The 25195-nt window shown below is 33.5% G+C and overlaps 1 protein-coding gene across 2 annotated transcripts in view; it reads left to right on the plus strand.

Moving 5' to 3' along the window:
- LOC131684253 (furin-like protease 2) overlaps positions 1-25195 on the plus strand; it is a 590883-nt gene that overhangs the window by 371003 nt on the left and 194685 nt on the right. For both annotated transcript variants that reach the window (XM_058966945.1, XM_058966946.1), the window contains exon 4: positions 11491-11625. In XM_058966945.1, coding sequence (XP_058822928.1) covers positions 11491-11625 — 135 coding nt within the window. The remainder of the gene's footprint in view (positions 1-11490; positions 11626-25195) is intronic.

The following is a 25195-nucleotide window of genomic DNA, read 5'->3' on the forward strand; positions in this document are numbered from 1 at the left end:
CGGTGCTTCCGGAGTGAGGACTGTGCACTTTTATTATGCTGATGTATAAGAAACGGTCCTTTATCCTCAACCTGCACATTCTTTCGTCGATCGGCCACCAACCGATCACACGCTTTTGCATTTCGCCCATCACAATAAAAGCTAACCCTAGCTCATGTGTGTTGCCGCAGCTCTGGTAGATGGTATGATTACCTCTAAACGTTCGCACCATGAATCCTGTCCAACACACCTCGTGCAGCGCTACGATTCCGAACCCGTGGTCCTTGAGAACATCGGCGAGTACGCGGGTGCTGCCGATGGAGTTGAGAGATATGCAGTTCTACGTTCCGAGCTTCCAATCGCTAGTCCCTTTTCGTCGCAGTGGTCGTCGCCACTGGTATCGGCTCGCATTCTTATTTTGTTGACTTTTCGCTGCAATTTGTTTTTTACGGCTGGCTCGCAGGGCCTGACACCAACTCCCTAACTTTCTGGAGGACCATAGTGCACAGTTGAGCTTAGAGTCCTTCAGTGGCACTCGGACGATGATCAGCCGCCCCTAACATGGGGAACAGACGCTGTTTTGAGCCGCTCCTCCTGGAGATCAGACGCTCAGGCGCTCAGGCTTACAGCAGCAAACCCTCGCCCCCTTCCCTGTCAGCCTACGACCAAAGTTCCCACCGGGGTTGGTTACCTGATCTTCCCTAAGCTTGCTCGTAGTTCCCGGCCAGTACCACGGGGAGGTAGGGATAGGAGTTGCTGGGAAGAGGCTCTGTCTTACGCATTACCCAGCCTTTACCGACCTGTAGAACCACCATAATTATTAAAAAGAATAATTTGAAACATTCCCACACATTTCATGTAATATCATTCGATTTGAATTACACGTCAAACATGTAGTCACGACACTCCGGTTATGTCCTATTACCCACCCATCTTTTTTCCTCATATTTTCCCATCATGCCAATGTCAAAAACTTGAAGCAATGTGGGCGGGATTCTAAAAATGTTCAAATGACGCGAAATTTGGCATCTGAGATAACTTTAACATTTGTCATAGCATGAAAGGAGGAGGTATTCGAACAAAAAATTTGCGATGCCCTAATGAGTCTGTGATTTGGGTTGGAGAAGAAGAGGGGTGTTTTGACCTTGAATTGGCCGTGCAAAGAGAGAGTCATCGACTTCGCCAACGCACGGAGTTAGGGGACTTCCATATACCACGTGAACAGTTTAGGAGGTATGAAAAAGTGCACGCTTATCCACTAGACTGCTCAGAGAAATTTTTGAAAACTCGATCGGCCTACCCCTCAGTCGATTCCTAATCCGACCAGGAGTACTTGTACCAATTTTGAAGCAAACCGGACAAGTCCATTATTTCACAAAAATGTATAGTTTGTGAGAATCGAGTACTGATACACAACAATGCACTATGGGTCACAAGGGCGGTTTTTCGGTACAAAAATCAATAACTCCCAAATCATTCATTTTAGAGAAATTTTGTCTGAGAGATTATTTTTGGAAATTAAATTGGCTTTCTTTTAAAGTAAAATGTAACTAGGGTAGTCCTCCCGAACATTCTTTTCGAAAAAATATTTTTCGAACTAAATGGTGTAGCAAGGTACTTACTTCAGCAAAGTTGTAGAAAAATGTTTTTCAAGTAACATTTTCAAATGCATTGAAGTTATAGCACTATCGGTTTTCATGCTATAACGATTTTTCTTCTTTAACCTAGGGTGTTTCTGAAAAAGTCAGTTTTTTAACTATAACCTTTTAAGTGGTTAGTCAGTCTATCTTAATACTCTCTGAAGAAATTTTAGTACTTTTCATTGCACATAATTTTGCTGAAGAATGTGAATCGATATCATTTTTCGTTATCGAGTTACGATCATTTTTTTAAATAAAAATTATAGTTTTCAATGACCTCTAACTCAGAAGGTTGCAAAAGTAACAGCTAAATTTGTACTTTTTCGAAAGTGCATCAAAAATACTATAAAGTATCTCAAAATCCACTTTTGCTTTTTTATCCTTCAGCGAAAAATGTTGACATCAACATTATGATCAAATGACATCAGCTTACGGCTGTTTTTAACCCTTTCATGCCCAACTTTTTTCAAGTGCATGTAGGGTTTCAAAACTATTTTTCCTTGAAAACGGTTGGGTCAAAAAACACGAAAAGCCTATTTTCATAAAGATAGGTGCTTCCATGGCAGTGCTAGAAGCTAGTCAATTTTTACCTTGTAATGCTCAATGCAATTCTCCTAGAATAATTACAATAGTTCAATTACGTAGAAAACGTAGCCAACAACAGTCTAAATTGATAAGTTTTATCAGTTTTCAATAATATTGCACCATAACGAAGATATATGAAAAAATCATTTTCCGTCATCAACGTAAACTATCCCTGGCAGCACTGCTCCATTGGAATCCAATCAGACTAATTGCAATAACTTCAGTACTAGAGCTGATCCTGGTAACTGTTACTACTCAAATTAAAGGCAATAATCACATTAATGAGCCTTACTGGTTTTTTGAGCAAATCTCGCCTCAATCAAAAGTTATAGCTGTTTAAAAACGTTGTTGTCCACAAACAACATGGGCATGAATGGGTTAAGGGCCTGGTCATCGCCATTTAGCACCTGCTTTACTAGATCAAAAAGTCGAGTTTTTAAATGATTTTTGAGCTTGTCAAATATATGTACACAAATATTGAAAACGTTAGGCTCAGGCAGATATTTATTTTACTATTCTACATAACTATTTTATTATAATCGACATCATCATAATTATTATAATCACAATCATCAACATCATCAGCATCGTCGTCACTATAGTTATCTGAATCGTGTTTCTTTTCCCAAAGATTAAGTTTCCTGATCCCTTTCAAGCACAATTCATGCACTCGGTTTTTTGGACGGCCTATAATTTTGAACATTATATAAACAGTATAAAATGTAGAGCATGTTACTTTAAAAAACGAATGAATTAAGGATTACCCTTCATTCTGTTCTGAGTAAGCGACGAATTTCTGTGAATGCTGGTTTGGGAGGAAGTGCATTTTTTTGGAACTGTTAACAGCTTCTCAAAATATTTCGAATTTTTATCGAGCACTTTCGTCTCAATTTGATGACTGTCTTTCCAAAATTGATCAAACCTTTTACCTGTTTTAATTGCTACAGCTTTTGCATTCCGAGCGAAATTCTTTTTTTCATTTTCTCCAACATCAAATGATCTCATAATTTTCTCAAACCCAGCCTTTATTTTATTTCTATTTTCACCTTTGGTCACTTTCCAGAAATCGAATGATTTTCTTTTATGTATTTTAACGGAACTAATAATACAAAGGACTACACGCGTTCATCAAAACAGTCGTCGGCTACTGCGATTCGATACATGAATGGGACTGATACCAATTAAACTGTCACGACTCGTGGTGTTGTTGTTTATATATGATATCGAAGGACAAAAAAGCAAAAGTGGATTTTGAGATATTTGGTAGTATTTTTTATGCATTTTCGAAAAAGTACAAATTTAGCTGCTACTTTTTGCAACCTTCTGAGTTAGAGGTCATTGAAAACTATCATTTTTATTTAAAAAAATGATCGTAACTCGATAACGAAAAATGATATCGATTCACATTCTTCAGCAAAAATATGCGCAATGAAAAGTACTAAAATTGATTCATAGAGAGTATTAAGATAGACTAACTACTTAAAAAGTTATAGTTAAAAAACTGACTTTTTCAGAAACACCCTACGTTAAAGATTAAAAATAATTATAACATGAAAACCGATAGTGCTATAACTTTAATGCATTTGAAAATGTTTTTTGAAAAACATTTTTCTACAACTTTGCTGAAGTAAGTACCTTGCTATACCATTTCGTTCGAAAAATAATTTTTCGAAAAGAATGTTCGGGAGGACCACCCTAGTTACATTTCACTTTAAAAGAAAGCCAATTTTATTTCCACAAATATTCTCTCAGACATAATTTCTCTAAAATGAACGGTTTGGAAGATATTAATTTTGTACCAAAAAACCGCCCCTGTGACCCATAGTGCAATGCACTGCTAGGCCCCATGCAAAACTGACTCAGATATCACTTCGTTAAAAGTTTAATAACTTCTTTCAACAAAACCGGATTGACTAGCAGTCTTCGACAAAATTGTAGACAATTGAGTTTTCTTTCTTATTTTCACTTATAGTCATAATACGATATACACAGTGCCACCTAGCGGCAAAAATGCGAGCTAGTGGGTTTTCTCCATGCAAATTATCTAAAAAACCCAGACAAATTTCAGAAACGTTGGTCCGGTAGCTAGACTTGTCCGATTTGCTTCAAATTTGGAGCAAGTACTCCTGGTGGGACTAGGAATCGGCTCAGGGGTGGGCCGATAGGGGTCATTTTTTTCTTGTCATGGAGGGGTGGAGGTATGTGGATTGTTCACGTGGACTCTTCATTATTCTTCTTTTTACTAGGATGTAAGATAGTTTGCAGCATCGTTAGCATAAGCGCAAGCTTCTTTCCTTCAATTTTTTTACCAAAACGAATCCAGCGTTGCCAACCAATCTCACACAATATTGCTCCCAGAAACGCTAGTACACCCAGTAAATTGATTCTTTTCGACTGTGGAAATTGTAAGAATGGGAAATGCACATACGAGCTCCTGGCAAGGCGAAGTCCATTCTGCAAAAAGTTCGACAATGCTATTCATAAAACTTCAACTCTTCATAAAACCCTCCTTAACATCGAGATCCAAGACACGTTCCATAATATTGAATCGTTTAAAAATAACATCACGGTCCTCAAACAACAAATTATTGACCACACGTCTCCTGAAACATACAAATACTACTTCTACACACAAGAATTCGCCTACTACAGGAACTATCAACGCAAGGTTGTCAAAACACACCAAAAATACTGCCGCATATTCCACATTTCGGAATAACAATCCCAACGTAAACTACCGACATACAACGAAACTGCCGTACTCAATGCCATAAAAAATATAAATATCAATAATATAAAAATTCTCACCGAAGTAAACATGCTTTTAAGTCTTGGACCAAAGTACGCATTACCGAACCCCAGGATAAACAAAATACCGTTTTTCCATCTCATTGATGATGTAGAGAACATCCTATCAATACACATAGACAAAAACATACGCGAGCAGACAAGGTACCAGATTATAAACCACATTCAAAATTTCATTACCCGTTCAAACCACAACAATACAAGGAGTCCACTCGAAAAGTTTTGCGATAAGGCGGTGATCAAAACGAACAAATTCCCGAAAGAAGACCCGGACGTCCTCATTACTGAAGCAGATAAAGGCAATAAGACCGTAATAATGTATATAGAAGGCTACAACACCAATATGAAACAGCTACTCATTGATAAACATATTTACCAACCCTTAAAATCAGATCCAACATCCAAATATCAACGTCAAAATAACAATATAGTCCAGAGAATGTTCCAGATCCACATCATCGACAGCCAAACAAAACATCGATTAACCAGTTACAATGCAACCTGCTCCCAAATTTACGGTCAACCCAAAGCGCATAAACCACACCTGCGTTTACGTCCAGTAGTGCCTAACGTGACATCACCTACATACCAGCTTGCCAAACATATCTCCAACATCCTGCAACAATCTCTACACTGCTTGTACAATGCAAAAGACTCCATAAGTTTTTGTCAATACTTAAATAGTCTAAAAGTACCACCCGAACACCTTCTCGTCTCGTTCGATGTAGTGTCTTTGTTTACCAATATCCCTAAAGACTTGGTCATACACGACATTATTATGATGTTGGACAACATAAAGCTACACATAGACATCAACCTGGATCTATTTCTAGAAATAGCTGAATTCCTGATAGACACAAGTTTTTTCTGCTTCCGTGGTCAATACTACCACCAAAGGTTCGGAACAGCTATGGGTAGTCCCCTATCGCCCATACTCGCAGATATAGTGATGGAGAACTTGATCTCAACCGTTATTAAAATCGCTAATATCCCTCTCAAACATATCAGAAAATACGTTGATGACCTTTTCTTACTCATCCACAAAAATAAATTACAAGAAATACTAGACACCTTCAACAATTATAACAAACACATTCAATTTTCGTGTGGTAGGAAAACTACCATTTTTGGATCTCCTGGTTAGGGTTCGTCGCGGTTGCGGTAATTACTGCAACCGCGCGGTGTTTGCCGCACCCGCACCGCAAAATCTGCGGTGCGGTGAGACACTAATTGGCAGTAAAGGATACAAATGCAGGAAATCGTCCAAAATAAGGAGGGGTCCAAATTAGGATGATTATTCTATCATTCGTTCATCAACATCGTATTTCTATCTTCTTTGATTTCTGTGTAAACGCAATGTGAATTTTTCTGCAGTCAATTTTATTGGGCTCTTTCTCAAAAAGTATGCTACATAACTTTTTGCGTACTTCCATTCAAATTTACTATAATTTTCTATCAAATTAAGTCCTAATATTTTTCAGTTAAGAATATTTTGTAGCTTGTTTTGCCAAATACCACATAGTTTGACTCCCATTCACTTCAATTTAAGTTTTTGCCATTAGCTCTTTTTTTGCTATATGCTAAAAATCATACATGTTTTGCAGTTTTTCTAATCTTCCACTGTATTGGAATATATGCGCTACTGTATAGAAGTACTGGTATTTCGAATTTAATAATTTGTTTTGGCCTAATTATTTTAAGAATGAAAGGTGGTTTTTACTACGTAAATGCGAAAATCATCCATTTCATTTTCATATGTCAAAAACATTGAAAATACGAAAATTTAAAGAAAAAATATGCAACTTTATTCCTTATTACATTTTTATTCCACTTTTTTCAATTAACTGAAGAGTTGCTAAAATAAAAGTTTTCCTATTACTGCAGTAGAACGTTTTTGAATGCATAATGTTTGCCTTAAAATGAACGGAATTTTATTAATAGAAAATGCAAAAGTTGATTTTTTCATAAACACTACATTCTGAGGAGTCTCTTAAAGCTAAATTTCGTGTGAATAAGAATAACATTTTATTATATATGGTTACACAAATGGACAATTTGTCAACACTATTTTTAAAAATATAAAAATTTTACCGCATCACCACGCGGTGCGGTGCGGTAAATAAAGTGCGGTTGCGGTAAGCGGTGCGGTTTTGTTATTTTTATGCGGTTGCGGTGCGGACAATCCATTTACCGCCCACATCTGCACCGCGACGAACCCTACTCCTGGTCATACGAATAGATGACAACACTATAAAAACTGATTGGTATGCCAAATCAATATCATCCGGACGATTTTTAAATTAATTATTTTCACACGATGAATCAGAAAGTCGGGTTAACCGTCAATTACATCAACCGGGTCCGTCAACTTAGCACTGCTCGCAGCATTGATCAACAAAATCTAGTCATCACCGATCATCTCATACGCAATGACTACCCCATAAAGTTCATCAATCGCATGCTACATCAATCGCCAAATAATAATATCAATCAAGTCTCGTAGTTAGAACCAACCATATACAAACCTATACCTTTCATCCATGGACTGACCCAAATGATTAGGAAAACATTACATCGCAACATATCTAACCTAAAAACAGCACCCAGCAACAGGTACACAGTCAAATCCCTGCTACCCACAGCCTAAGATCCCCTCCTTCAGATGCATTACATTATTTACAAAATAGCATGTTTTAACTGTGACCATACTATATCGGTATGTCACGAAACCAGTTGAAAACACGTATGTGCGGACGGAATCTCTGATAAACAAATTAGATCAGAGACTAGCAGATGGTCACAAATATGACGATAATGAAATACAAGAGCTAAAAGAGAGAACCGCTCTCATGGAACATTGCATCTCACACCAACACCGTTTCGATCTAAAAAAACCCCACAATTATTGATACTAGCTTCAAATCCAGTGCTCTCCCTATCATAGAGATGTGTCACATCTCGACTACTACCCACACAGTCAACCGCCGTACAGACACCGACAACCTAAATAGCGCCTACGGAAACATCCTGGAATCCATTGGAAAAATGAGAGAGATCGATACTCGAAACACGATTGCTCTCCAACAAGTAGATACCATAAATATCCACCCAAAATAGATTCAAACCATTACTACTGCTTATTCAATTGAAGCGATTTTAAATCGATTTTAGATCGATAAACTCGATGAGTAAACTCCGTAAGTTATACTGTCTCATTGCTGCCAAAATCCATACTATACGATCCCCCAAACTATGATATGTCCCACAGTGAAAACACCCGATCTTAACCCTCTCAGACCTGACAGTTTCCCGTATGCAAAACGAACCGTAACATTGTCGAATATTGTCGAGTAGGTAGCACTTTGCGAACTTTATGTTTTTATGTTTATTTGTGTAATAAATGTAATACAACAGTTACTTTCCGCAATAAATTAGGCCTTGAAGAAGATCCCATCCACGGATCGAAACGCCAGCGAAGATAAGTTAGAATCGACGCAAATTCTTACGTGACTGCACTGCCGAAAACATTTCCCGTTCTTACACCCAGTAATCTCGTCAATTCCCATCAATTTTGTGCTATAAGGTTGAATGCAAAAAATGCAATAATTTTTAAAACTTGTGATCAAAAAGGAGATATTTTTCAAAAGTCTAAAAGAAAACTATAAACTTCCAGCATGAAAATAGTCCAATACACTAGAAACGTGGAATTTGAAATTATTTTATGAAATTACAAGATAACAAATGAAAACACAGACCACGTGACCATCGCAAGTAGGGGGTAGGGTACAGAGAATGTCCACGCTTGTCCACGGAAGGGGTCAAAAATGGAAGTATTTTTGTCCACGTGGTATATGAACGGACCCTTAGTACCCGCACAGATGATAACGAATAATGTGATAAGTGTGATAAGAACCACTCTTGTATTTCAACTGGTTTGTTTGAAGCGTTGGGGAGTTCTACCATTCACCCACTCCCCCTGACTACACCACTTATTTGTGTAATGACCACGAAGTCCATGGATCATAACAAATGTCAAAGGATCCACCCTAGGTTTCTGAATTTTAGTTTCTGAAAATCTCGAAATGCAAATAATCTGTTGAATAAACCATTTTCAAACAACAGTGAAAATTACGTCCTGTTCGTTCAAATCATCATCTGTACGGAAGCATCAAGATACGAACAACTTCATTTTCCGTTTTTCGCATCCTCATGACCTAGATAGAAGAGGCTCTCATCGGTTACCCCTGATCACTATTCAGACTGCTGCGTCACCCGTGATGACCGTACTTTATGGTCTGCGTTCCGTGTCAATGGTTTAATAAATTTATTAAACATGCATTTCGCTGACAGAGCTAATTAATTCGTTCTTGGTCGTACACCACCCCCGGAGTGCAGCAGTGGCAGTGGCGCCACTTGACTGACTCGATCGACCGTCGGACCGACCGACGAGGTAGTAGTCTCTCTCAGGCAAAACAAGAGTGATGGTAATTGCTTTTCCGTCGCTTCCACCTAGTGCGCGTGGATGCAATTTTGCTCACCATTCGAAAGTTCTGCCGTCTTTTTTTTCGTGTTCAATTGGTGCAACATAAAACTATGACTTGGAAAAATTTCCCCTGCAGAAAACAAGCCATTTGAAATAGTTGGCGGCAGGATAGTTTGCTCCGGAATTATGAAGGACTAAATCAAGTGGCATCTTGGCTTTTTACTAAATGAAAAAATGCTGTGAACGGGGAATCGAATCAATAAGTTCGGCAATGCTGAGTCTAGTACCGATAATTTGAAAAAGTTTAAGATTTAGAATGGTAGTATTTTTCGTTGGCGCCTCGCTTCAGTATGGCTACTAAACCAACCGTGAAGTGATGAAAGGTTTATTAGTGTCAATAGGATCTTTAGCATTATCCCTGCATCTGTCCGATGTGCAGTGAATCTGATGGAAAATGGGCCGAAGCAGAAGGATAGTGTTCTGCTATAGGATAGGAGTACCAATGCTTTGCATTTGAACAGGTACTAGCGCATCTTCAGGAACAAATTAAAACAGTAATTTCATTCCTACTGACAAAAGATCACTATCCAAATGTATGATTAATGCTACAGGCCACTTCCAAACATAACAAAGAATTCCAAGGAGCAGTGTTTGAGTGGAATGCTTGAGGCAATCTTCACTCTACCGAGTGCCGGAACAAGTCGTACACGGGATGAACCAAACGTTGCACTAGAAAAGAATAAACCTCCACCACCACCACCAGAGGACTCTCATCAACCTTGCTAGGAAGCTAAATCTCAAACAAAACGGTCGTAATTTTCTGAAGTTTATTTTTATTCTATCCACTGACTGTTCGCCTCTTCATTTCCATTTAATTCAAAATCATACTTCAAGTTGGACCATCTTTTGTTTTCATCCCCATGGTGACATGTGGCAGGCGGAAAAGTTAGTGCTGTGCTGCACTTCCCGTATGAGCCGAATTAGTGTCGTTCATTGTGCGCGCCCAGCCACAACCTCAGAAGACAACCCAGTACGACCCAGAGAACACAATGGAAACACTGGAAACGGATCACTCGCTCAACCGCATCGTACAGCACATCATTCGGGGGGAGAACTCCGTCCGACTGTCGAAAGATTCCAGGCTTCTTCCCAGGCTAGCAAGGATATCACCGACAGCAGCCACTTGACTCGCAGCTCATTTACCGGGCGAAAGCAGCCCTCGAGGCGTGCTATTTTCACTTTCGCTTTTCCTTTGTTAGGTATCCCTGGTGCTTGCCGTAAAGAGAGCTGGATGGTTCGAGGATGGCGTTGTTGTTATTGTTGTTCTTAGCATCGCATCGTCACGGGCACCGTGCAGAATGATTCCCCCCTCCTCCCCCCGAAAAACCTAATCGCTAGAGCTTAGTTCGAGTTGCTGAAAAATGGCTATACCAACCACCAACCAAGCCTTACCAAATGAAAGCATCATGAACATCGCATTAGATTGTTTTTACGATTATCTAAATTCATAGGAAAATTGTATTTTTATCTTGCTGCTTGGCGAAGGAGATGGAAAAGGGGCAACACACTACGATATGCTGATACCATTTAGATGGTGCTTTCATTCTATTTTCATCCGCAGTTACAAGCGATGTCGGAATTTGCATAGCATCTTATTTAGTGGCAATAGGGCGTATCATCGTTTGTGTGGAGAATTCTAATTTTTTTTAAATTTTGTGGATTAATATTACCGATTGTTCGGAAACTTTTATTTTATTTAGTTTTAAAATTATATATATGACCATATCCTATAACCTAACTCACCCTATAGCAATTAACCATCGTAGACTGCATACTAATGCTAGACCTCCGACTAACGGCAGTAATCATTTTTCACGATCCAAACGAATGCGACATTTTCGTAATTTGCGTATCACTAAATATGCGTATTTTCGCTTGTTTCTTTTTTCTCCCGCTTCCGGTCTCGCTGTGCCCTCCTTCCCAAAACCCAAACAGAACGGTGGCGCCAAGGATGGTCTCGACATGAACGTTGGTCCGGCCTGGCAGAAGGGATACACGGGGAAAGGCGTCGTGGTGTCGATCCTCGACGATGGCATCCAGCGGAATCATCCGGATCTGCAGCAGAACTATGTGAGTAGTGATATGTTCTATTTGTGATTTTATATTCAATTAGATGCTTCAAAAAAATGTAACAGGATGTGAAAAGTTTTTAACTCGATATAACTCTCACGTTCGGAAACGCTTTTCGTCCAGTTATACTGTATATATCATCATCTGCAACCGCCAAAATTCGCAGTGTGCGAGGCCAATGTTTGTACACAATAAAACGTGCGTGTTAGCGTTCTTTTGTATTTCGGCACGACGGGTAACTTTAATTGTTCCGAAATGATGGACTATTTCCGTTCAAAGCTAAACTGTGCGGTTTGTTTACTATTTCCGTTGCGTTCGATTCCGATGATACTTTACACCCTTCAGCGGCATGGAAGACTTCCAATTTTCTACAGTCAACGAGACCGAGAGAATTTTTTGAAATGGGCGTGGATGTTTTTGCATGCCAAATTTTCCGACAAAAAATGTATTTTATAAAGTACAACTATCTGAGTAAAAGTTACAATACTTCTGCTAAAAATGCATGTTCTGAAAAATAAGTTGTGACAATTTTCGCAAAACATAAAATTATTTATTCTCCTTTTTTGCCTTACCTTTTTCACCTTTTTACCTTTTTACCTTTTTATTTTTTCACCATTTTACTTTTTCACCATTTTACCTTTTTACCATTTTACCTTTTCACCTTTTTACCTTTTTACTTTTTACCTTTTGTACTCTTTTTACTATTTTCATCTTTTTGCCATTTTTATCTTTTTACCATTTTTATCTTTTTATTATTTTTATCTTTTTACCATTTTTATCTTTTTACCATTTTTATCTTTTTGCCATTTTTATCTTTTTACCATTTTTATCATTTTTATCTTTTTACCATTTTTATCTTTTTACCATTTTTATCTTTTTGCTATTTTTATCTTTTCACCATTTTTTGTCTTTTACCATTTTTATCTTTTTACCATTTTTATCTTTCTACCATTTTTATCTTTTTACCATTTTTATCTTTTTACCATTTTCATCTTTTTACCATTTTTATCTTTTTACCATTTTTATCTTTTTATCATTTTTATCTTTTTACCATTTTTATCTTTTTACCATTTTTATCTTTTTACCATTTTATCTTTTTACCATTTTTATCTTTTTACCATTTTATCTTTTTACCATTTTTATCTTTTTACCATTTTTATCTCTTTACCATTTTTATCTTTTCACCATTTTTATCTGTTTACCATTTTTACCTTTTTACCATTTTTATCTTTTTACCATTTTTATTTTTTTTACAATTTTTATCTTTTTACTATTTTTATCTTTTTACCATTTTCATCTTTTTACCATTTTTATTTTTTTATCATTTTTATCTTTTTACCATTTTTATCTTTTTATCATTTTTATCTTTTTACCATTTTTATCTTTTTACCATTTTTATTTTTTACCATTTTTATCTTTTTACCATTTTTATCTTTTTACCGTTTTTATCTTTTTACCATTTTTATTTTTTTACCATTTTTATCTTTTTACCATTTTTATCTTTTTGCCATTTTTATCTTTTTACCATTTTTATTTTTTTACCATTTTTATCTTTTTACCATTTTTATCTTTTTGCCATTTTTATCTTTTTACCATTTTTATTTTTTAACAATTTTTATCTTTTTACCATTTTTATCTCTTTACCATTTTTATCTGTTTACCATTTTTATCTTTTTACCATTTTTATCTTTTTATTATTTTTATCTTTTTACCATTTTTATCTTTTTACCATTTTTATCTTTTTGCCATTTTTATCTTTTTACCATTTTTATCTTTTTACCGTTTTTATCTTTTTACCATTTTTATTTTTTTACCATTTTTATCTTTTTACCATTTTTATCTTTTTGCCATTTTTATCTTTTTACCATTTTTATTTTTTTACCATTTTTATCTTTTTACCATTTTTATCTTTTTGCCATTTTTATCTTTTTACCATTTTTATTTTTTAACAATTTTTATCTTTTTACCATTTTTATCTCTTTACCATTTTTATCTGTTTACCATTTTTATCTTTTTACCATTTTTATCTTTTTATTATTTTTATCTTTTTACCATTTTTATCTTTTTACCATTTTTATCTTTTTACCATTTTTATCTTTTTATTATTTTTATCTTTTTACCATTTTTATCTTTTTATCATTTTTATCTTTTTGCCATTTTTATCTTTTTACCATTTTTATCATTTTTATCTTTTTACCATTTTTATCTTTTTTTATTTTTATCTTTTTACCATTTTTATCTTTTTGCTATTTTTATCTTTTCACCATTTTTTGTCTTTTTACCATTTTTATCTTTTTACCATTTTTATCTTTCTACCATTTTTATCTTTTTACCATTTTTATCTTTTTACCATTTTCATCTTTTTACCATTTTTATCTTTTTACCATTTTTATCTTTTTATCATTTTTATCTTTTTACCATTTTTATCTTTTTACCATTTTTATCTTTTTACCATTTTATCTTTTTACCATTTTTATCTTTTTACCATTTTATCTTTTTACCATTTTTATCTTTTTACCATTTTTATCTCTTTACCATTTTTATCTTTTTACTATTTTTATCTTTTTACCATTTTTATCTTTTTACCATTTTTATCTGTTTACCATTTTTATCTGTTTACCATTTTTACCTTTTTACCATTTTTATCTTTTTACCATTTTTATGTTTTTTACAATTTTTATCTTTTTACCATTTTTATCTTTTTACCATTTTTATCTTTTTACCATTTTTATCTTTTTATCATTTTTATCTTTTTACCATATTTATCTTTTTATCATTTTTATCTTTTTACCATTTTTATCTTTTTACCATTTTTATCTTTTTATCATTTTTATCTTTTTACCATTTTTATCTTTTTACCATTTTTATCTTTTTACCATTTTTATCTTTTTATCATTTTTATCTTTTTACCATTTTTATCTTTTTACCATTTTTATCTTTTTACCATTTTATCTTTTTACCATTTTTATCTTTTTACCATTTTATCTTTTTACCATTTTTATCTTTTTACCATTTTTATCTCTTTACCATTTTTATCTTTTCACCATTTTTATCTGTTTACCATTTTTATCTGTTTACCATTTTTACCATTTTTATCTTTTTACCATTTTTATTTTTTTTACAATTTTTATCTTTTTACCATTTTTATCTTTTTACCATTTTTATCTTTTTACCATTTTTATCTTTTTATCATTTTTATCTTTTTACCATTTTTATCTTTTTATCATTTTTATCTTTTTACCATTTTTATCTTTTTACCATTTTTATTTTTTACCATTTTTATCTTTTTACCATTTTTATCTTTTTACCGTTTTTATCTCTTTACCATTTTTATTTTTTTACCATTTTTATCTTTTTACCATTTTTATCTTTTTGCCATTTTCATCTTTTTACCATTTTTATTTTTTTACCATTTTTATCTTTTTACCATTTTTATCTTTTTGCCATTTTTATCTTTTTACCATTTTTATTTTTTAACAATTTTTATCTTTTTACCATTTTTATCTCTTTACCATTTTTATCTGTTTACCATTTTTATCTTTTTACCATTTTTATCTTTTTACCATTTTTATCTTTTTACCATTTTTATCTTTTTGCCATATTTATCTTTTTACCATTTTTATCTTTTTACCATTTTTATCTTTTTGCTATTTTTATCTTTTCACCATTTTTTGTCTTTTTACCATTTTTATCTTTTTACCATTTTTATCTTTCTACCATTTTTATCTTTTTACCATTTTATCTTTTTACCATTTTCATCTTTTTACCATTTTTATCTTTTACCATTTTTATCTTTTTATCATTTTTATCTTTTTGCCATTTTTATCTTTTTACCATTTTTATCTTTTTACCATTTTTATCTTTTTTTATTTTTATCTTTTTACCATTTTTATCTTTTTACCATTTTTATCTTTTTGCTATTTTTATCTTTTCACCATTTTTTGTCTTTTTACCATTTTTATCTTTTTACCATTTTTATCTTTCTACCATTTTTATCTTTTTACCATTTTTATCTTTTTACCATTTTCATCTTTTTACCATTTTTATCTTTTTACCATTTTTATCTTTTTATCATTTTTATCTTTTTACCATTTTTATCTTTTTACCATTTTATCTTTTTACCATTTTTATCTTTTTACCATTTTTATCTTTTTACCATTTTTATCTCTTTACCATTTTTATCTTTTTACTATTTTTATCTTTTTACCATTTTTATCTTTTTACCATTTTTATCTTTTCACCATTTTTATCTTTTTATCATTTTTATCTTTTTACCATTTTTATCTTTTCACCATTTTTATCTTTTTACCATTTTTATCTGTTTACCATTTTTACCTTTTTACCATTTTTATCTTTTTACCATTTTTATTTTTTTTACAATTTTTATCTTTTTACCATTTTTATCTTTTTACCATTTTTATCTTTTTTCCATTTTTATCTTTTTATCATTTTTATCTTTTTACCATATTTATCTTTTTATCATTTTTATCTTTTTACCATTTTTATCTTTTTACCATTTTTATCTTTTTATCATTTTTATCTTTTTACCATTTTTATCTTTTTACCATTTTTATCTTTTTACCATTTTTATTTTTTACCATTTTTATCTTTTTACCATTTTTATCTTTTTACCGTTTTTATCTTTTTACCATTTTTATTTTTTTACCATTTTTATCTTTTTACCATTTTTATCTTTTTGCCATTTTTATCTTTTTACCATTTTTATTTTTTTACCATTTTTATCTTTTTACCATTTTTATCTTTTTGCCATTTTTATCTTTTTACCATTTTTTATTTTTTAACAATTTTTATCTTTTTACCATTTTTATCTCTTTACCATTTTTATCTTTTTACCATTTTTATCTTTTTACCATTTTTATCTTTTTACCATTTTTATCTTTTTGCCATTTTTATCTTTTTACCATTTTTATCATTTTTATCTTTTTACCATTTTTATCTTTTTGCTATTTTTATCTTTTCACCATTTTTTGTCTTTTTACCATTTTTATCTTTTTACCATTTTTATCTTTCTACCATTTTTATCTTTTTACCATTTTTATCTTTTTACCATTTTCATCTTTTTACCATTTTTATCTTTTTACCATTTTTATCTTTTTATCATTTTTATCTTTTTGCCATTTTTATCTTTTTACCTTTTTTATCATTTTTATCTTTTTACCATTTTTATCTTTTTTTATTTTTATCTTTTTACCATTTTTATCTTTTTACCATTTTTATCTTTTTGCTATTTTTATCTTTTCACCATTTTTTGTCTTTTTACCATTTTTATCTTTTTACCATTTTTATCTTTTTACCATTTTTATCTTTTTACCATTTTCATCTTTTTACCATTTTTATCTTTTTACCATTTTTATCTTTTTATCATTTTTATCTTTTTACCATTTTTATCTTTTTACCATTTTTATCTTTTTACCATTTTATCTTTTTACCATTTTTATCTTCTTACCATTTTATCTTTTTACCATTTTTATCTTTTTACCATTTTTATCTCTTTACCATTTTTATCTTTTTACTATTTTTATCTTTTTACCATTTTTATCTTTTTACCATTTTTATCTTTTCACCATTTTTATCTGTTTACCATTTTTACCTTTTTACCATTTTTATCTTTTTACCATTTTTATTTTTTTTACAATTTGTATCTTTTTACCATTTTTATCTTTTTACCATTTTTATCTTTTTACCATTTTTATCTTTTTACCATTTTATCTTTTTACCATTTTTATCTTTTTACCATTTTATCTTTTTACCATTTTTATCTTTTTACCATTTTTATCTCTTTACCATTTTTATCTTTTTACTATTTTTATCTTTTTACCATTTTTATCTTTTTACCATTTTTATCTTTTCACCATTTTTATCTGTTTACCATTTTTATCTGTTTACCATTTTTACCTTTTTACCATTTTTATCTTTTTACCATTTTTATTTTTTTTACAATTTTTATCTTTTTACCATTTTTATCTTTTTACCATTTTTATCTTTTTACCATTTTATCTTTTTACCATTTTTATCTTTTTACCATTTTTATCTTTTTACCATTTTTATCTTTTTACCATTTTTATCTTTTTACCATTTTTATCTTTTTACCATTTTTATTTTTTACCATTTTTATCTTTTTACCATTTTTATCTTTTTACCGTTTTTATCTTTTTACCATTTTTATTTTTTTACCATTTTTATCTTTTTACCATTTTTATCTTTTTGCCATTTTTATCTTTTTACCATTTTTATTTTTTTACCATTTTTATCTTTTTGCCATTTTTATCTTTTTACCATTTTTATTTTTTAACAATTTTTATCTTTTTACCATTTTTATTTCTTTACCGTTTTTATCTGTTTACCATTTTTATCTTTTTACCATTTTTATCTTTTTATTATTTTTATCTTTTTACCATTTTTATCTTTTTATTATTTTTATCTTTTTACCATTTTTATCTTTTTACCATTTTTATCTTTTTGCCATTTTTATCTTTTTACCATTTTTATCATTTTTATCTTTTTACCATTTTTATCTTTTTTTATTTTTATCTTTTTACCATTTTTATCTTTTTACCATTTTTATCTTTTTGCTATTTTTATCTTTTCACCATTGTTTGTCTTTTTACCATTTTTATCTTTTTACCATTTTTATCTTTCTACCATTTTTATCTTTTTACCATTTTTATCTTTTTACCGTTTTCATCTTTTTACCATTTTTATCCTTTTACCATTTTTATCTTTTTATCATTTTTATCTTTTTACCATTTTTATCTTTTTACCATTTTATCTTTTTACCATTTTATCTTTTTACCATTTTTATCTTTTTACCATTTTTATCTTTTTACCATTTTTATCTCTTTACCATTTTTATCTTTTTACTATTTTAATCTTTTTACCATTTTTATCTTTTTACCATTTTTATCTTTTCACCATTTTTATCTGTTTACCATTTTTATCTGTTTACCATTTTTACCTTTTTACCATTTTTATCTTTTTATCATTTTTATCTGTTTAGCATTTTTATCTGTTTACCATTTTTATCTTTTTACCATTTTTATCTTTTTACCATTTTTATTTTTTTTACCATTTTTATCTTTTTACCATTTTTATCTTTTTACCATTTTTATCTTTTTACCATTTTTATCTTTTTATCATTTTTATCTTTTTACCATTTTTATCTTTTTATCATTTTTATCTTTTTACCATTTTTATTTTTTACCATTTTTATCTTTTTACCATTTTTATCTTTTTACCATTTTTATCTTTTTACCATTTTTATTTTTTTACCATTTTTATCTTTTTACCATTTTTATCTTTTTGCCATTTTTATCTTTTTACAATTTTTATTTTTTAACAATTTTTATCTTTTTACCATTTTTATCTCTTTACCATTTTTATCTGTTTACCATTTTTATCTTTTTGCCATTTTTATCTTTTTACCATTTTTATCTTTTTACCATTTTTATCTCTTTACCATTTTTATCTGTTTACCATTTTTATCTTTTTGCCATTTTTATCTTTTTACCATTTTTATCTTTTTACCATTTTTATCTTTTTACCATTTTTATCTTTTTACTATTTCTATCTTTTTACCTTTTTTATCTTTTTACCTTTTCATCTTTTTTACTTTTTTATTCCTTTTTTGCCTTTCTTACCTTTTCCCTTTTTTACCTTTTTTATGTTTTTCACCTTTTTAATTTTTTACCTTTTTTACTTTTTTTACCATTTTACTTTTTAGTCTTTTTTATCTTTTAACCTTTTTTACCTTAAACTAATAATTCAATTTTTTGTCTTTTGACTTAAGTGCCAATACCTTATTTAGGACTGGTGGTATCCAACGGGGAAAAACGATCGAAAATTGTGAGTGGAGCTAAGCAATCATGTGAAAAAAAATTCCCCCCAGAGGCGAGACTCGAACTCGCAACCTTTGAAACTCCGGCCCAATGCACTAATCCTTATGATATTCCTGGGTATGGCGACGTCCCAGAAAGAACATTTGATTATCCCACTGGCGACGGTGATCGTACTCTGCCTGCAAAGCGAGAATCACACACAACGGCAGCTGATCACCCCAACACATTTGATCTATTTAATTTCCCCGCTAGATACCAAGGCCCGGATTTTTGTTATCGTCTGATGTCTTAAATCGACTTAATTTCTGGGATGTCGCCATACCCAGGGATAGCATAAGGGTTAGTGCATTGGGCCGGAGTCGCAAAGGTTGCGAGTTCGAGTCTCACCTCTGGGGGGATTTTTTTTCACATGATTGCTTAGCTCATCTCACAATTTCCGATCGTTTTTCCCCGTTGGATACCACCAGTCCTAAATAATGTATTGGCACTTAAGTCAAAAGTCAAAAAAATGAATTATAAGTTTAATTCGAACGGGCGGGTTCGCCCCCGTCATACTTGTGTTCACTAGGCAAGAGACCAGAAATCGACAGCCTTCATTAGCTCTATCACCCACCGAAGTCCGATGGGTAATGAACTAAAAATTAGACATCAGACGATAATAAATACCCGGGCCTTGGTATCTAGCGGGAAAATTAAATAGATCAAATGTGTTGGAATGATCAGCTGCCGTCGTGTATGATTCTCGCTGTGCAGGCAGGGTAGGATCACCGGCGCCAGTGGGATAATCATATGTTCTTTCTGAGATGTCACCATACCCAGGGATAGCATAAGGGTTAGTGCATTGGGCCGGAATCTCAAAGGTTGCGAGTTCGAGTCTCACCTCTGGGGGGAATTTTTTTCACATGATTGCTGAGCTCCACTCGCAATTTCCCATCGTTTTTCCCCGTTGGATACCACCAGTCCTTTTTTACCTTATTCACCCATTGTTTTATATTTTTACCTTTTTTACCTTCTTTACTATTCTACCTTTATTATTTTTTTTACTGTTTTACCTTTTTTTACCTCTTTTCATTTTTTTACCTTTGTTACCTTATTTGCCTTTCTCAACTTTTTAAAAATTTTAACCTATTTTACCTATTTCATCTTTTGCTCTTTTTTGCCTTTTTATCTTTTTTATGCTTTTTGCTTTTTTCTTTTTTTTTAAATTTTTAGTTTTTTGAATTTTTACTTCTTTTGTTTTTTTACCCTTTTTTTCTTTTTTTAACCTTTTACTATAAAATTCAATTTTCAGTTTTTTAACCGACGATTTGCTTCAAAAACTATTTAACATTGAACAAATCATTATAAATCATATATGATTTGTATGCTGTGTCGCTCAAATTGTTATTTAAATTATTTTATGTCTTCAGATATAGTATCTCTTACATATTCGTTCTAAAAATACCGTGGACATCCTAGCCGTAATATAGACCCGGGATATCTGCAAAAAGTAAAAAAAACACTTTGACGCATTTACTACCTAATGTGCACATAAAATAACCAAAACTGTTGATTATCAACTCCCAGTAACTTGCCCCACGTTTCTTAAAATCAATACTGTCATTTTGTGAATGTGGTTACGATGGTTCTTGTAATTCTTTATGCTCTGGAATTAAATTACCGAAATCCAAATCGCAACATTTCAATAATCATCTCACACTACGTTGGTACTGTAAAATATAAGATAATAAAGTATTGTTTCAAGTTATGGAAATACTACCTGACCTGAAACGACTACAAGGGCCATCTTAACCATATTTACAAAATAATAGATTTGATTTAAAACATGGGACGCTTATCCCGGAATTATTTTATTTGAAAATCATTTTGATAAAAAAAGCTTCGTCACCGAGTCGTTCGTCGATATTTTTGCATAGACAAATTACAGCATGTTATTGAAATGGTATACTATAATGTACAAAAGTGTTGATCAATTCACTTAACGCCGAGTTCTAAAAAAATTCGCAAAAAAAGTCTTTTTTTTCGCGCTGAAACCCTTAGCACCGCCCCCCCCCCCTTAAGTGGGTAACAAAATTGTTGCCCGTTTGTCGTATTATGGGTTAGAGATTTGGTCAATTATGATTAATTATTAATTAATCTACGAAGTGGGGCACTTGTCCCGGAATTACCCTATATGTTTCCAATTATCCGTCGACGTATTCGTTGTTTTACAATCAAACCCTGTTTCAGTAAATGTACAGCCGCTTGACAAACCAGTTTTGTTTTGAGAAATGTCCAAACGCTTGTGTCACCGGTCACTTGTACATGTCACGAGCAAGCATGCAACCAATCAACCAGATGACCGGTCATGACCATGACGTTTTCCAGCTATTGTCCTATCTTTGTCTCTGACAACGACTGAATTGGTCGAACTGCTGCAAGGGCCGAAGTGACTAAAATTAGCAAAAGAGCAAAAGTCGGCGAAAAGGCACCTGAACGATTGTTCGAGTTTTTGGGATAGGACGATATACCGCTTTAAGAATAGTAGCTGAGTTGAGTTTTTACATTTTGTCCTTTATTTATACCGATATGTCAACATCGCCCAAATAAATGTTTGTAATTACCAAACAAATATTCTTCGGGTTGATAAGGCTGTAAAATTCCACACACGAAAATATTTTGATGTTCGGTTTGCTATGCTTCCAACTAGGCTTCTGCCATCTCTGAAGTGAAATAAAAAATACTTAAAATTACATACACAAATCTATCATGGCCAATAAGCATTGTTCCTCTTGTATACTTCAATACGCCTTGCTATAAAGGTAGAGTTCAACGCAATCAGATTATAGTGTTTGGCATTAGGGAACAATAAACAGTGCTAGCGTAATAGATTCTTACTTCCAGTGACACTGTTTTAATATCGGAAATCAAAGCCAATATTTTATCACCGGGCAACTCGTTACTCTGCTCGTTTGTTGCCGGAGCCACGCGTCCTGTCATGGTCGACTACGTTTTCTGACTCTATAGGGGAAGAATGGGTTGCGCACTTACTACATGCTGCCATGGAGCTAGCGCAAGTATCCGATATCATAAAATTATCGCAGCTTTGACTCCCAGTCATAATAATCAAAGCCGTCATCGTCATCGCCATCGTTATAGTTTATGTTCTTTGGCGTTGTTCGGTTGGCAATCGCCTGCCTCGATCATCTTTCTTTCGTTGCAAAGTTTTCTATTATTATTGAGACGGTACGCGAAATCCGGCAGCAGATGATAGCACCGGATGAAAGGGTACGGGAGGCAAAGGAAGCCTGCTTCTGACAGTCGGGCAGCGGCGGCACTGAATGAAATACGAACCTCGAGCGGGGAGTGCATTTGCATTTGCTTTGTCGGAGTAACGATGCAATTTACTACCAACTTCTTCTGACTACAGCCAACCGTGATGGAAGAGCGTCGAGCTTCTTGCTGTCGGGGTGTACTTTTTCCGAGTAGTGATGCCTGGCTGGCGTAGCAGCAGTATTGTCGATTATGCGCGAAACTACGAACTTCCGTTTCTCGGTTCAAATTTCCCTTCTCGTTAGTTCGGTATTGATGATAGACACATACAACCGAATCGGACGAGTTTAAGAAAGAAATATTTCGAAAGAGAAGGTCAAGTTTCGGAACTGTTACTAAACATTAGCTTGAATTTAATAAATTTATTGGGCTAACCTCTTACCTTGCTTGGGTTGAAAACGCTCATTAATTAGCAACTAGAAATGTTTCGTTTTTTATTTCAATAATATTATTAAAACCTTAAATTTTATCGGTAAAGCACAATCGATTTGATTAATGACGTGAACTGTAGTCGAACGTTTCATTTTGTGAGCCAAGTTAAAATGTAGGTAGAATCTGCATGAAATCCAAGTTTACCGTTGTTCGAGCAAAGAGAAATGAGAATGACGAGCTTTGCTGTAAATCTTTTGATCAGGTAGGCGATTTGTAGACACGGAAAAAAACGGTACAATTACTAGTTCTGTGGCATCCCACGAAGTTTGCGTTAATTAAACTTTATGATATTTTCAATTCGAAAAATATTACATTAAAGACTATCTTCGGAAAAAAAATCAGACAAGTGAGAACAACTACTTAATTATTTATACTTATTTAGATTCTTTCACAGATCCTATTTTTTTAAGAAATATACTTTTTAAATCAATGGACTTACGAAACAAAAATTCATCTGTTTTTTTTTTGTAATTTAAAAGCTTTAACCTACTGGGTCATTTACCTTGCAAATTTCACTAGTTTACATTGCATTGTAATGTGATTAATGTTTTGTTGTACCGGTATAGTTGTTCCTGGTGAAACGGTGTAGTCGAATTCATTACAGCTGGTCGAGTAAACCTGCGTCCTTCAGAAAGGCCAGCAATACTTCTTCACGGGAAGGGTCGTTGGCAAGGGTCTCTGTAATGGTGTGCAGTAGTATCGTAGTTTCACAGCGGTTCAGATTCCACATGTAACGCAAGTTGGTGGCGGCGTGAGCGTGAGACACCTTCGTAGGCCCAACTCTGAGCCGCGACAGTACACGTTGTTCGCTCCTATCGGTCCCGTCTGTTCAGAGGTCGGGAGAGCCTTTGACGCTCTGGAACGCGGATGGGACAAGTCGGGTGAGCCGTCGGCTGGTGTTTTTCCACCGGCCGCCAGGCGTTCAGCCTTTTCATTGCCGTCGATACTACAATGATCGGGAACCCAACAAATTGTGGTGAGTGGATCATACTCGACCTCGATTGCCTGGATGAAAGAGTGACGGGATTCTCCCAACTCAAGGGCTGATATGGCTACCAGAGAGTCGAACAGTACAATGACGGGTCTATCTTCCGGTTCCTGAACCAAAGCAAGCGCGATAGCCGACGCTTCGACAGAGAACGCTGAGCATGGCGCCGGTATTCCGCTTACTCCTATTCCGACTGCATTACCGATCTTGGAACCATCGGTGAATATCCGCATGTACTTGGTAGCCATCAGTCGGTTATATTTGTCCCGGGTCTCACTGCCGGCTGCACCAGTCCTCAGCTCTGTAGACAAGCCTGTTTCCAGATTGGGTCCGCGGTCGTGCCGGGCAATTGATGGGTCTGCATATTCGCGATGGATCTCACTGACCGTTCGTAACAGCAAGCAGTCCTCTCCGGCTGTCTGCTCCTAAAATCCCAGTTCAATGGTAAGTGTAGCCACCCAACGAAGTGGTAGAATCCCGGCCTCCACGCAGGTCGCTTCACCTGGCGTGCTGAGTAGCAGGCCAGAAGCAGCGCGGTTTGGCCCGTGATATAGAGGGCTTCAAATGTTGATAAGGACTTCCATATTACAGGACGTCAGCCTGCACCCTGCAAAACATCTTACTGTAGATAAGTTCCTTACTAATATTCAGTGCGGTGCGCCGATTGCAGTGCTTGTGCCGGGAACTGATTGTTTTAATTGGCCGCAAACGGCTCCGTCGCTCGGTTTTGTTCTGTCGAAAATGTGGTAGGAAGGTAAGACGACGGTCTACGGTTATCCCCAGAATCTTCGGTTCTTTGCGGTAGGGAACAATCACCGCGTCCAACAGGATCGGCTTCTCTGTTGCGATAGGGTTTGCGCTGGAGTAGTGCGTAATCACGCTTTCAGTAGGTGACATGTTAAAGCCAATTGATGCCGCCCATCGGTTCACCGCACTTAATGCGGTTGTGTGTTTACGACGGGTTAATCCGCTGGTCGTTCCC

The sequence above is a fragment of the Topomyia yanbarensis genome, chromosome 2 (genome assembly GCF_030247195.1).
Source record: "Topomyia yanbarensis strain Yona2022 chromosome 2, ASM3024719v1, whole genome shotgun sequence".
NCBI lineage: Eukaryota > Metazoa > Arthropoda > Insecta > Diptera > Culicidae > Topomyia > Topomyia yanbarensis.